The following is a 12,668-nucleotide window of genomic DNA, read 5'->3' as shown; positions in this document are numbered from 1 at the left end:
GATATATTAATAAATAATACAATATTTATTTTATTCATTATTAATGTTTTGTAAAATAATATTATAATATATATTGTGTTTTTATATATACAATTTAATTTTAACATCATATATTTTATTTTTTATTATCTACATAATATTATAAAAAATTATATATATATTTATTCTTCTCAGAACACTGAATAAAACTTTCTAAAGTTGTTGTGTTTGTAAATGCACTCATTGAGTTGTCAATACCTGGAAAAAAGCACTCTGGAAAATTCCAAAAAATAATTTATTCTCGTATAAATAACAGCAGACAGATGGCATTTGAAATAAATTAGACAATAAATAGAAAGGCATATTGCTCAATAGCGTGACGATGTACTGCAGACTATTTGTGTTGCCGATTATGTTGCTGATGCTGATCGCCGGAACTCTTTTGCATCTTCAATAGTAACCAACCTCCCAAATCTAGACTGACAAACATCTACAGAATGAAAAATTAAAAACACTGATATATCATGTGAAACTAAAAAATTGCAACTAAACTATCGCCGACACCATATCAACCGATAATCTCTGTGAACGTCATATAAATCAAATAAATAGTAGTAAAAGGTTGTGCTTCAGTGAGACAGAGAGTGATATTAAAGGGTTAGTTCTCCCAAAAATGAAAATTCTGTCATTAATTACTCACCCTCGTGTTGTTCGAAACCTGTAAGACCTTCGTTTATCTTCGGAACACAATTTAAGATATTCTTGAAATCTGAGGGCTCTCTGACCCTCCCATAGACAGCAAGGTAACTACCACGATCAAGGTCCAGAAAAGTACCAAGATGATCGACATCAGTGGTTCAACTGTGAGGTTACGAAGCTACGAGAATACTTTTTTGCGCAAAGAAAACAAAAATGACCACTTTATTCCATATTTTCGTCATGACGTCATCACGCCGGATCTGGGTCAGCGCCGCCACACACTCGCATCCACAAGTGACGCAGTAGAGATGAAAATGTGGAATAAAGTTGTTATTTTTGTTTTGAGAATATGGTATTTTGCATGTAAACGAGGAAAAAAAATCACATTCCATGATATTTAAAAAAAACAACATGGGTGACATTGTACAAATGAAAAGTTCTTTGTTCTTCATTTTTATTCTGCTGACACTTTTTAGTCATTAAAGTGAAGGCAGATTTGTTTAATCGTAATATACAAAAGAATGGACTGGCTTTAAAACTGAAGTGTAATTTTATTAATTTTTTTTTAAATGTTAACATACTTCCCAAACTTAATATGCAAAGACTAAAAGTCACTGGAAAGTCGGAACACTGTGTCTATGTTTGTTTGTCTCAACCAATCAAGTGAGATTGGGGCGGGGCTTTGTGTTTAGCCAGCCAATGGTAGATTAGGGGCGTGTCTAAGCAGCCTGTATGAAAACAGTCATTATTTGATAAGTTGCATTTTAGTGATAAAAGTGATGCTGCTGGTGCAGAAGTTGCACGTCATCATCTTGAGGCTTTGTTGTCACACTGGCTAATATTCCTGCATGAACATGAAATATGAGTGAATGTTGTTCAGACTGACAGGATGATGTAATTAGTGCTCGACTGCTCATTATTGGGCAATACTGATACTGATGTCTATAGAGCAGGATGGGCTCATGTATATATTACAGTATAATAGTAACAAATAAGATGTACACAACAGATGAATTTAAAATCAATACTTATTTTACATTATACTTAATATTAAATATTTAGAAACAGAAAATGTGTGTGTGTAAAAAAATGTTAATTGTATATGTCTATAACTAACACAACCGTGTGTAATGCAGTGTAAAGAAGAGCGAGAGATGAAGAGGACATTGTGTATTACAGACAACACAATGTATATAAATCAGCAAACATTCAACATAATTTCCCCGAACACACAGACGAGTACAGACTGAGTTCCGTTACGCCTGAGAGGACTGTTGTGTGTAAATGCAGACAGTCTTCACTGCTGCCGGACGATCAGTGTGCCCTTGAGATGGTAAACAGGGGCTGTTACTATAGTAAAAATATGAATTACACCTTAAAGTCCGCTTGCATTTGATTATGCTAGAATATGAAGTATGAAATCACATCATCTCCTTTTCTGTAAAAATATAGTATTTTACACTGTTTATGACAATCTTGAAAATTGGGTATCTCTGCCAGATATTGTTATGGTATATTGGTTGTTACATTAACAATATCATCCCTAAATGAATCTGAAACAGTTTTGCCGATGATTATAATTAAGCAGTGAATGCAAAGAACCTTTTTGTTTAACGTAAACCATTTGATAAGTTATAATTACTTTTTTTTTTTACTGTACACTGAATAAAACTTTATGAAGTTATTGTGTTTGTAAATGCACTTATTCAGATACCAATATCTAGGAAAAAGCACTATTGAAAATTCCCTAAAATAACAATTTTTATATAAATAACGGCAATACATTAGAATAAATGGAAAGGCAACAGCTGGACAAATTGCCAAATCTTTAATTGAATTATTAATTGAAATGAATAATATATAATATAAATTAATTTTGTGTTACTGATTATCATATTTACATTTATCAAATAAATCATTATAATAATTTAAGAGGTAAGGCTTTTGTGTAACTGAATATCAGTAAACCAAACAAAAATCAATATCTTTATAATAATTTAAGAGGTAATTTAAATGGATATATTAATAATAATTAGTTTTGCATAATAATATAATATTAGTTGTTTTTTTTACATTTTAATTTTGTGTTACTGAATATCAGTAAACCAAACAAAAATCATTATAATAATTTAAGAGGTCATTTAAATTGATATATTAATAAATAATACAATATTTATTTTATTCATTATTAATGTTTTGTAAAATAATATTATAATATATATTGTGTTTTTATATATACAATTTAATTTTAACATCATATATTTTATTTTTTATTATCTACATAATATTATAAAAAATTATATATATATTTATTCTTCTCAGAACACTGAATAAAACTTTCTAAAGTTGTTGTGTTTGTAAATGCACTCATTGAGTTGTCAATACCTGGAAAAAAGCAAATTCCAAAATTCCAAAAAATAATTTATTCTCGTATAAATAACAGCAGACAGATGGCATTTGAAATAAATTAGACAATAGGCATATTGGCATATTGCTCAATAGCGTGACGATGTACTGCAGACTATTTGTGTTGCCGATTATGTTGCTGATGCTGATCGCCGGAACTCTTTTGCATCTTCAATAGTAACCAACCTCCCAAATCTAGACTGACAAACATCTACAGAATGAAAAATTAAAAACACTGATATATCATGTGAAACTAAAAAATTGCAACTAAACTATCGCCGACACCATATCAACCGATAATCTCTGTGAACGTCATATAAATCAAATAAATAGTAGTAAAAGGTTGTGCTTCAGTGAGACAGAGAGTGATATTAAAGGGTTAGTTCTCCCAAAAATGAAAATTCTGTCATTAATTACTCACCCTCGTGTTGTTCGAAACCTGTAAGACCTTCGTTTATCTTCGGAACACAATTTAAGATATTCTTGAAATCTGAGGGCTCTCTGACCCTCCCATAGACAGCAAGGTAACTACCACGATCAAGGTCCAGAAAAGTACCAAGATGATCGACATCAGTGGTTCAACTGTGAGGTTACGAAGCTACGAGAATACTTTTTTGCGCAAAGAAAACAAAAATGACCACTTTATTCCATATTTTCGTCATGACGTCATCACGCCGGATCTGGGTCAGCGCCGCCACACACTCGCATCCACAAGTGACGCAGTAGAGATGAAAATGTGGAATAAAGTTGTTATTTTTGTTTCTTTGCACAAAAAAGTATTCTACAGTTGAACCACTGATGTCACTGCTTTGTCGATCATCTTGGTACTTTTCTGGACCTTGAACGTGGTAGTTACCTTGCTGTCTACGGGAGGGTCAGAGAGGCCTCAGATTTCATCAAAAATATCTTAAATTGTGTTCCGAAGATGAACGAAGGTCTTACAGGTTTCGAACAACCCGAGGGTGAGTAATTAATGACAACATTTTCATTTTTGGGTGAACTAACCCTTTAACCTCTCGTCTGCCAGACTGGTTTAGCTGTGTTAAGCGTCACACTGGACGTGATTACCCGGATCTCCATGTGAAGGATGAGCTGCTCTGTTACAACACCTCAGTCCACAATGTCCTGCTCTAGATCGTGGCGTCCAGCATCTCCAGGAAGAGTTTGTGCATGGGCACGCGCCCGTCCGTGTGCAGCCGGCTGAAGCAGCGCACGGCTCTGTGTGCCGTCTGACGCAGCAGCGGGAGCGTCATGAGCAGGCGCCCCGCGCGGTGAGCTTCGGACGGCCGCTGGCTGCTCTCATAGTCCTGCAGGGCCTCGTGGAGCGCGTCCTGGAAGCGCTGAACGGCGTCTGCTCCCTCCACGTTCTCTGCGTCTGAAAGAAAGAAACCATCGGCAAGGTCATACGAGGCTCTTGGGTGTTTGAGCCCAGTGTTAAACCCTCTGTTTGTTATCCATTGTTGATGCTTAATGGACTAGCCAAGGTCTATCTGGTTACGCTCTTTAGGTTTTTCGGTGTCGTCTGACAGTAAACGGCCTGCGGGTCAGACGCGAGATGCAGCTAATGGTGCGGGTTCGGATGCATTGATCTGAGCTCTGAACTGCTCTATCCATATTGATTGGTTTTTCTTGGCCAGAGACTGAAAATGCGAGCTAACATGAAGTAGAAAGAGTTCCTGTCACACAGACCAGATACAGACAGGGTTTGAGCAATCCATGAAGACTTCTTAAACAGCATCAATATTACATAATGAATTAACATATAACCTCTTCATACATGCACCACAGTCAAAAATGTTGACACACTAAAGACTTTGCTTCGATGCTTGAGAATTAGTTTTGTGTAATAATACAATATTTGAATAATGAATATATAAATATTTAATTTAATCTATATATATATATATATATATATATATATAATTTTTTTTATGTATCAAGCTTAAACTGTAATAATTTAAGAGGGTATATTAACAAATAATATATTTTTAATTCATTATTATTATTAAATAGATTTATTTAATAATAAAATATTTTAATAATGAGTTGATATACTGTATATCATTTATAATATGTAATATAATATAACATACATTTTTCATTAATTTTATTTGACTGATTATCAAGCTTTATAATTTTTATAATTTAAGAGGGTGTATTAATAAATAATATAAGATGGCATAGTAATATACATTTTTTTATCAATAGTTTTGTATATTAATATTATAATATAAGTGTATGTATTTTTATAAATAATATAATGAAACATAATATGATTTTATTATCCATTATCTATTCTCGTTCTCTCTCTCTCTCTCTCTCTCTCTCTCTATATATATATATATCTCAAGCTTACAGTTTAATAATTTAAGAGGTAATGTAAGAGGTTTATATATAGATATACCTGAGTTGGCCAGAGCCATGGCTTTGAGAGTGAGCACCTCCTCCTGGTTGAGGCCCATCTGCTGGTATTTGGAGGTCAGGTGTCTCAGAGCCGTGTAGAGATCATGCAGTCCTGCGGCTCGACACTGGCTCTCGTTCAGTCGCAGGTTCTCCGCAAACTGAAGCTCGTCAGCCGAACCCTGAGATCGCCAAACCACGTTCAGCACCAGCGTCTCCATCCAGCCGCTCTGGAGCAGCGCCATCTGATCCACCAGCGAGAGGCCAGAGAAACCTGCCAAACACAGCCAGCACACCGCAGGTAACTAACTTCAGCACATCTGTGTGTCGAGTATAAAAGCAGTAAAGCCCCAGTGGCTGTGTACCTGGTATGTGTTTGGCCCAGCCGATCATAACCAGCAGCTCCCTGTTTAAGAGGTCACATAAGGACAGCAGCGTTTTAAGGTCGCTGTCAGGGGTCACGGGGTCAGGGGCGGCTCTCAGAGGAGCCGGTTCAGATACGAGGAGCTGAGAGATCACTTTGTTTCCTAGAAAGGAAAAGATGAGGATGTTTTATTGATGATGTTAAACCCTTAATCAGGTTAAATCCTCAACTCATAATCCACTGACCACAGTCTCTAACGCTGGGCTTCATGCTCAGGTCTGAAGGTATTTTTGTTAATATAAATCATTTCGAAATGATCTGCAACTCGAATAAAGGCTGTTTTAATGGATGTTAGTATGAGTGTGGTGGGACTCACGGATCGGTTTGCTGGGATGAGAGTAATGTGTTTTGGTGAAGAGAGAGAGCGCTGAATCCACTCTGTGCTTGTACTTCTGTCGGCCTCCTCTCATGCGGTCCATACATGCATTTGAGGTTATTAATGAATTACTTTTTAGGTTATTGAAGTTATTAGGCCATGTAGTAGAAACACTGAATTATGCAAAACTATCACAAACTCCTTGAAAGGCAATTATTGCACAGCTTTAAAACATCATGCCAGCAAGCAGTTGAGATTAGAAACAGTATTTTTAAAGATTTGTTTTTTTTTTTAAGAATTTCGTAAGCATTGCATAGTGATTAAATACTGTACTGCATATTTATGTTATATATATATATATATATTAGTGATATATACATTTCTAGCTTTCATTAGTAAGTCCATATGCAATAATGAGCTTAATAAATAAATAATTACATAACATATCAACTTTTTTTTTTTTTTACTTATTTAAGTTCATACTAACTTCCATTGAAAGTCCTATGAACATAGTAATGATGTTTTGTGGCTGCGGTCGTTACCCTGAATGGTTCTTTTGAAGAAAGCCTTGCACGCCTCACACGACGCGACGCCGTAGTGATAGCCGGACGCGAAGTCTCCGCACACCAGGCACAGGCGCTTGGGCCCCGGGTTCAGGGACGGGATGTAGTCGCAGCTCAGCAGGGACTCTGTGTGACCGACGGGCTGGAAGAGAGCCGCAGCGCTGCTGCTGGAGATGGAGCTGGAGCTGACCGGGGAGTCCGGGTTCAGAGACGGGTTCCCGGAGAAAACGCTGTAGCCGCTGCTGTCCGACGCGCTGCCGGGGCTGAACGGTGTCGCGCTGCTGTCCAGGCCGAACGAGGGGCTCCGCGGGGCGGCTTTGAGCGGCGCATCGGTCGGGGACGGAGGGTCATCAGAGGTGGACGGATCCAAAAGACTGATATGAGGTGGAGCGAGTTTAAAAAGTGTTAGTTTGCCTTACAACTACATTTACACTTATCTAGGCTACAGAGGTTTAAAGTGTAGTCATACATAATCATGACTTTTTAACAGATCGTTAATGTGATATACAGTATGTAGACTATTTATGCATATTAATTTTTCAACGTAGACTGCATGACAACCTGTTAAGCAACACAATATCTATCAATGCATTTGAGGTTATTAAATAATTACTTTTTAGGTTATTGAAGTTATTAGGCCATGTAGTAGAAACACTGAATTATGCAAAACTATCACAAACTCCTTGAAAGGCAATTATTGCACAGCTTTAAAACATCATGCCAGCAAGCAGTTGAGATTAGAAACAGTATTTTTAAAGATTTGTTTTTTTTTTTAAGAATTTCGTAAGCATTGCATAGTGATTAAATACTGTACTGCATATTTATGTATGATATATAATGAATGCAATGACATGCAATCTTCAAACAGGCTTGTGTCACCATAATTACACACCACAAACGTTTCAGCCCATTAAAACTTGAAAATGAAACTTAACTACTGACATTTTGAGTCAAATCAAAGAGTTGCAAAACTTACACCAAAACTACATTTTGCTTTTTAAAAACTCTCTCAATGTAATTACTAATGAGAACTTTGAGCTGAAACCGTGCCATATAACACATATGACAAGAGCACACTTTCTACAGAGTTTAGGTATAAGACTGATGTATAAAAAGACATTTAACTTAGGAAGGGTAATAGTCCTGCTTACTTGTGCTGGTTTAGAAACTGGAAGTTGTCACTCAGGCAAAACGTCTTCAGGTCCATCACTGCAGTTGCCCAGGGATTGTGTGTGAGAAATGTCTGAGATGAAGGGAGGAGGGCGAGAGGGAATGGAGCTGCACGCTGAGCTGCAGGTTTATGTAAGTGATGCGCTGCGGTGGGCGGGTCGGGCGTCTAATCCAGATCCATGCTGATTAAAACCCCGATGGGCTCTCATAACTGACAGCTCCACTGCAAATCACTTCATCAAGGCCAGTTTCTCATAAAGCACCGTATTTACAGAAAGTTTGCTAGTGGGCTTTAATACACGATGAACCTGTGCAGAGATGCCTTTTCATCATTTTTACCAAATTTGTCCATTTTCCCCAATTTTAATCTATTTTTCCACAGTGACCGTGACCCTTTGTTGTATGTAAATAAATATAAAGATATTCCTTATCTGCAGTTGGCTGTGAACACCAACAAACCTCTCCCGCCGCATCAAATCTGCTTCATTTCCTTGTTGCTGCCTCCGATGTTGATGCTCAAAACAGTCTCCAATTTGAGTTATTTGTACTGGAACTACAGGATCTCTGCTAGTTTTAGTCCAGTCATATCACTCGATTTCATTGATTGATTTTTGGGCCACGTCAGTGTAAAGTTTATTTATTTGAGTTAAATGCTAATTCTAATTCAGCTGCTGCAGTACAACCTTTTACTTGTGTTCTTTTAGATTTTAAAGTGGTTTTTGAGAGGGAGAAAATTAATAACACTTTACAATAAGGTCTCATTTGGTAACATTAGTTAATGCATTTGCTGACATGAACTAACAATAAGCAATGCATTTATGAATTTATTACAATTAATAAATTACAATATTGCATTATTATTCATGTTAGTTCACAGTGCATTAATGTTGATAATTTTTGATTTTAAAAAGCATTATTAAATGTTGAAATTAACATTAGCAAAGATGATTAAATACTGTATAAGTATTGTTTATCATTAGTAAACATTTTAGTATCACTGAGATACTACGGTATTATAGTTTTTATTAATATTTTGAATAGTTTTTGTATTGTTATATTTTCTGTTTTCATTTTAATTTGAAAGTTTTAGTAATTTTATTGTTTTGTCATTTTTATTAGCTTTTTAAAATATTTCTAAATAGTTTTCATTCATTTTATTTCATTTTATTAATTTCAGTTATTTTAGTGCATCTGAATGAAATGAGAATGAAGATTTAATTTAATTTCAGTTTATTTATTTTATTTCATTTTATGAAAAAAAAATATATATATATTTTAAAAATATTTACAAATAAAATATATTTTATTTAATAAATTGTTTTATGTTTTTAGTTTCAATTAACTATAATAATCCGAGCTAATGTAGTCAAGTAATTTTAACAAATTAAACCTTACTGTAAAATGTTACTAGGAAATTGTACTGGTTTAGGCTAATCTGTTGCAGTTTGTTAAAGCTGAACACATTTATTTATTTCTGGTATTGGTGGGAATGGGAGCGCGGCTGTGGATGTTCAGTCAGTAGGTCAGGATTTGTGCAGATGCAGGATTACATGATGCCTGAAAACTGCTGAGACTCAGTATTCAGCTGCACAGTTTGTACTCCAGTGACCTACTATGAGAATCATAAACCTGTCTGTCTCACACACACACACACACTCACACACGCACACGCACACGCACTCGCACACGCACACGCACACGCACACGCACTCACACTCACACACTCACACACACCCTCACACACACACACTCACACTGTCACTCACACACACACACACTCACTCACACACTCACACACACCCTCACACACACACACTCACACTGTCACTCACACACACACACACTCACTCACACACTCACACACACCCTCACACACACACACTCACACTGTCACTCACACACACACACACTCACTCACACACTCACACACACCCTCACACACACACACTCACACTGTCACTCACACACACACACACTCACTCACACACTCACACACACCCTCACACACACACACTCACACTGTCACTCACACACACACACACTCACTCACACACTCACACACACCCTCACACACACACACTCACACTGTCACTCACACACACACACACTCACTCACACACTCACACACACCCTCACACACACACACTCACACTGTCACTCACACACACACACACTCACTCACACACTCACACACACCCTCACACACACACACTCACACTGTCACTCACACACACACACACTCACTCACACACTCACACACACCCTCACACACACACACTCACACTGTCACTCACACACACACACACTCACTCACACACTCACACACACCCTCACACACACACACTCACACTGTCACTCACACACACACACACTCACTCACACACTCACACACACCCTCACACACACACACTCACACTGTCACTCACACACACACACACTCACTCACACACTCACACACACCCTCACACACACACACTCACACTGTCACTCACACACACACACACTCACTCACACACTCACACACACCCTCACACACACACACTCACACTGTCACTCACACACACACACACTCACTCACACACTCACACACACCCTCACACACACACACTCACACTGTCACTCACACACACACACACTCACTCACACACTCACACACACCCTCACACACACACACTCACACTGTCACTCACACACACACACACTCACTCACACACTCACACACACCCTCACACACACACACTCACACTGTCACTCACACACACACACACTCACTCACACACTCACACACACCCTCACACACACACACTCACACTGTCACTCACACACACACACACTCACTCACACACTCACACACACCCTCACACACACACACTCACACTGTCACTCACACACACACACACTCACGCACACGCACACGCACTCACACTCACACTCACACTCACACACACACTCACACTCACACGCAAACGCACACGCACACACACTATGATGCAATGCTTATGTCTGCATAACCTTATTACACAAAGAGAGACATTTTCTATGAGCCATTGCTACATGTAAATATACAAATGATTATCAGGACAATTTCAGTGGAAAGTTGAAAGATCCACATGTTTGTGTACAACCTGACGACCATTTTCATGCTTCAGTGGAAGAACAACATCCGAGTGTCAGATGATAGAGTCACATGATCAATGTCACCAATTTGATTAGTGACCTAGAAATAGTGCAGAGTCTGAAATATTTATTATTCATTGTAATCTTTATAGAAAGATGCATAATCTGTCTTTGTTTTAAATATATTCATTAAAAAATGTCAAAATCATAAAAAATATTATTTTTATACAACCAAAAATAGTTGAAAGTGAATGACAACGGAAGCCAGACACATTACATTTACAATTGGCTGTACCCACTCTTACGGGAAAATAAGGTGTATATATATATATATATATATATATATATATATATATTTCCATTAATATATTTCTATTAATTTTAGGGACATTAACCCTAAAAAAAACCTAAAATACAACCCCAATGCAGGGCAAAATTCAAAATATATGTAAAAATATATATTTTTTATAACATTTTGTCCAACTTTTCACAGATAAAAAAAAAATCTAATTCAAAATATGAATAAAAAACTATCTTAGTATCTCAGTTATACTCAAATAACACTTCATAGCTGTGCTCATATTCTCTCCACAATCAACATTTCATTCCCAAGTATAGTGTTTATTATGATTTAGCATGAAATAAGGAGGATCATGTACAGTTATTATCGCAGAGTAAACAAGACCAGCTGCACATTATCCATTACATAACGATTACAGCTTTTCAGTCTTTTATAACTCACACTCTTATATTGCAGTGTGAGGAGGATTAGAGCTCTCCGCTCGGCTGTGAGATGTTGACCCGGTTTGGGGCGTGAGGTGATGACCCTCTTTTGGAGTGTTACGGAACACTGACCCATTTCTGACCCAGCGCAGGTGAGAGGATTAGCGTCTAGGCCGGCCAGGAACACCTGTCTCGTTCCCCACAGGCCTTAATCCAGGAGAGGCCTCCTCAGCAACAAATTCAGATTGAATTTGGCATAATTTAGTGAGAGTGTGACACACACACGGCATGATGGCTTTCCACAGCGATGCCGAGCACACACGTGTGGAGTCAGTGACTCGGCCCTCCAGCGCTCATCTCTCTGGTAGACACTTGCATGCAGTGTGTGAGATCAGGAGCTGTGTTCTTTACTGCAGTGTCATGAGAGGTAATCGGACAGACTGCTGACTCTCACTATCACTAACACACACTTCAGACACACTCACACACCAAAACACAGGTAAGTCAACACACAGGCTGAAAGAAACTGACAAGAAATGGCAGGGTCGTATTTCACTCAGAAATCAAAACAAGAAGTTATATTATACTATAAAACAAGAAATTATATTAGAAAATAAAATCATATACAATGCAAAAGTCTGTAAATGTTTTGTTTTGTAAAGTCTGTATGTAAAGTAAAATGTCTGTAAAGTCTCTAATCTGCATACAGAGAGTTTACGGGGAAAATGTATTTGTCATGATAATAATCATAAAAACTATGCATGGTACAATGCAGTTACAAAACAATGTTACAATTTTTTTTTTACTATTACACACACACACACACACACAGAGACACACAGACACACACACACACACACAGAGACACACA

General features: G+C 37.4%; 2 protein-coding genes across 2 annotated transcripts in view; both read right to left on the bottom strand.

Moving 5' to 3' along the window:
- Positions 1-4,035: 4,035 nt before the first annotated feature.
- On the bottom strand, positions 4,036-8,067 carry LOC107558551 (estrogen-related receptor gamma-like). The gene is made up of 7 exons (XM_016242211.1): positions 7,939-8,067; positions 6,734-7,161; positions 6,445-6,448; positions 6,225-6,355; positions 5,850-6,011; positions 5,489-5,758; positions 4,036-4,459 (listed from the first exon to the last, which is right to left on the bottom strand). The coding sequence occupies exons 1-7, from the start codon at positions 7,992-7,994 to the stop codon at positions 4,215-4,217; spliced, it is 1,296 nt and encodes a 431-aa protein (XP_016097697.1). The 5' UTR covers positions 7,995-8,067; the 3' UTR covers positions 4,036-4,214.
- Positions 8,068-10,994: 2,927 nt separating this feature from the next.
- LOC107558550 (latent-transforming growth factor beta-binding protein 4) overlaps positions 10,995-12,668 on the bottom strand; it is a 62,914-nt gene continuing 61,240 nt past the window's right edge. Inside the window, exon 35 of the mRNA XM_016242210.1 lies at positions 10,995-11,007. Within this exon, the coding sequence (XP_016097696.1) occupies positions 10,995-11,007 (13 nt within the window). The remainder of the gene's footprint in view (positions 11,008-12,668) is intronic.

This window comes from Sinocyclocheilus grahami, unplaced genomic scaffold, assembly GCF_001515645.1.
Source record: "Sinocyclocheilus grahami isolate Dianchi unplaced genomic scaffold, SAMN03320097.WGS_v1.1 scaffold649.1, whole genome shotgun sequence".
NCBI classification, from domain to species: Eukaryota; Metazoa; Chordata; class Actinopteri; order Cypriniformes; family Cyprinidae; genus Sinocyclocheilus; species Sinocyclocheilus grahami.
This window is presented reverse-complemented; position numbering and strand designations above follow the sequence as displayed.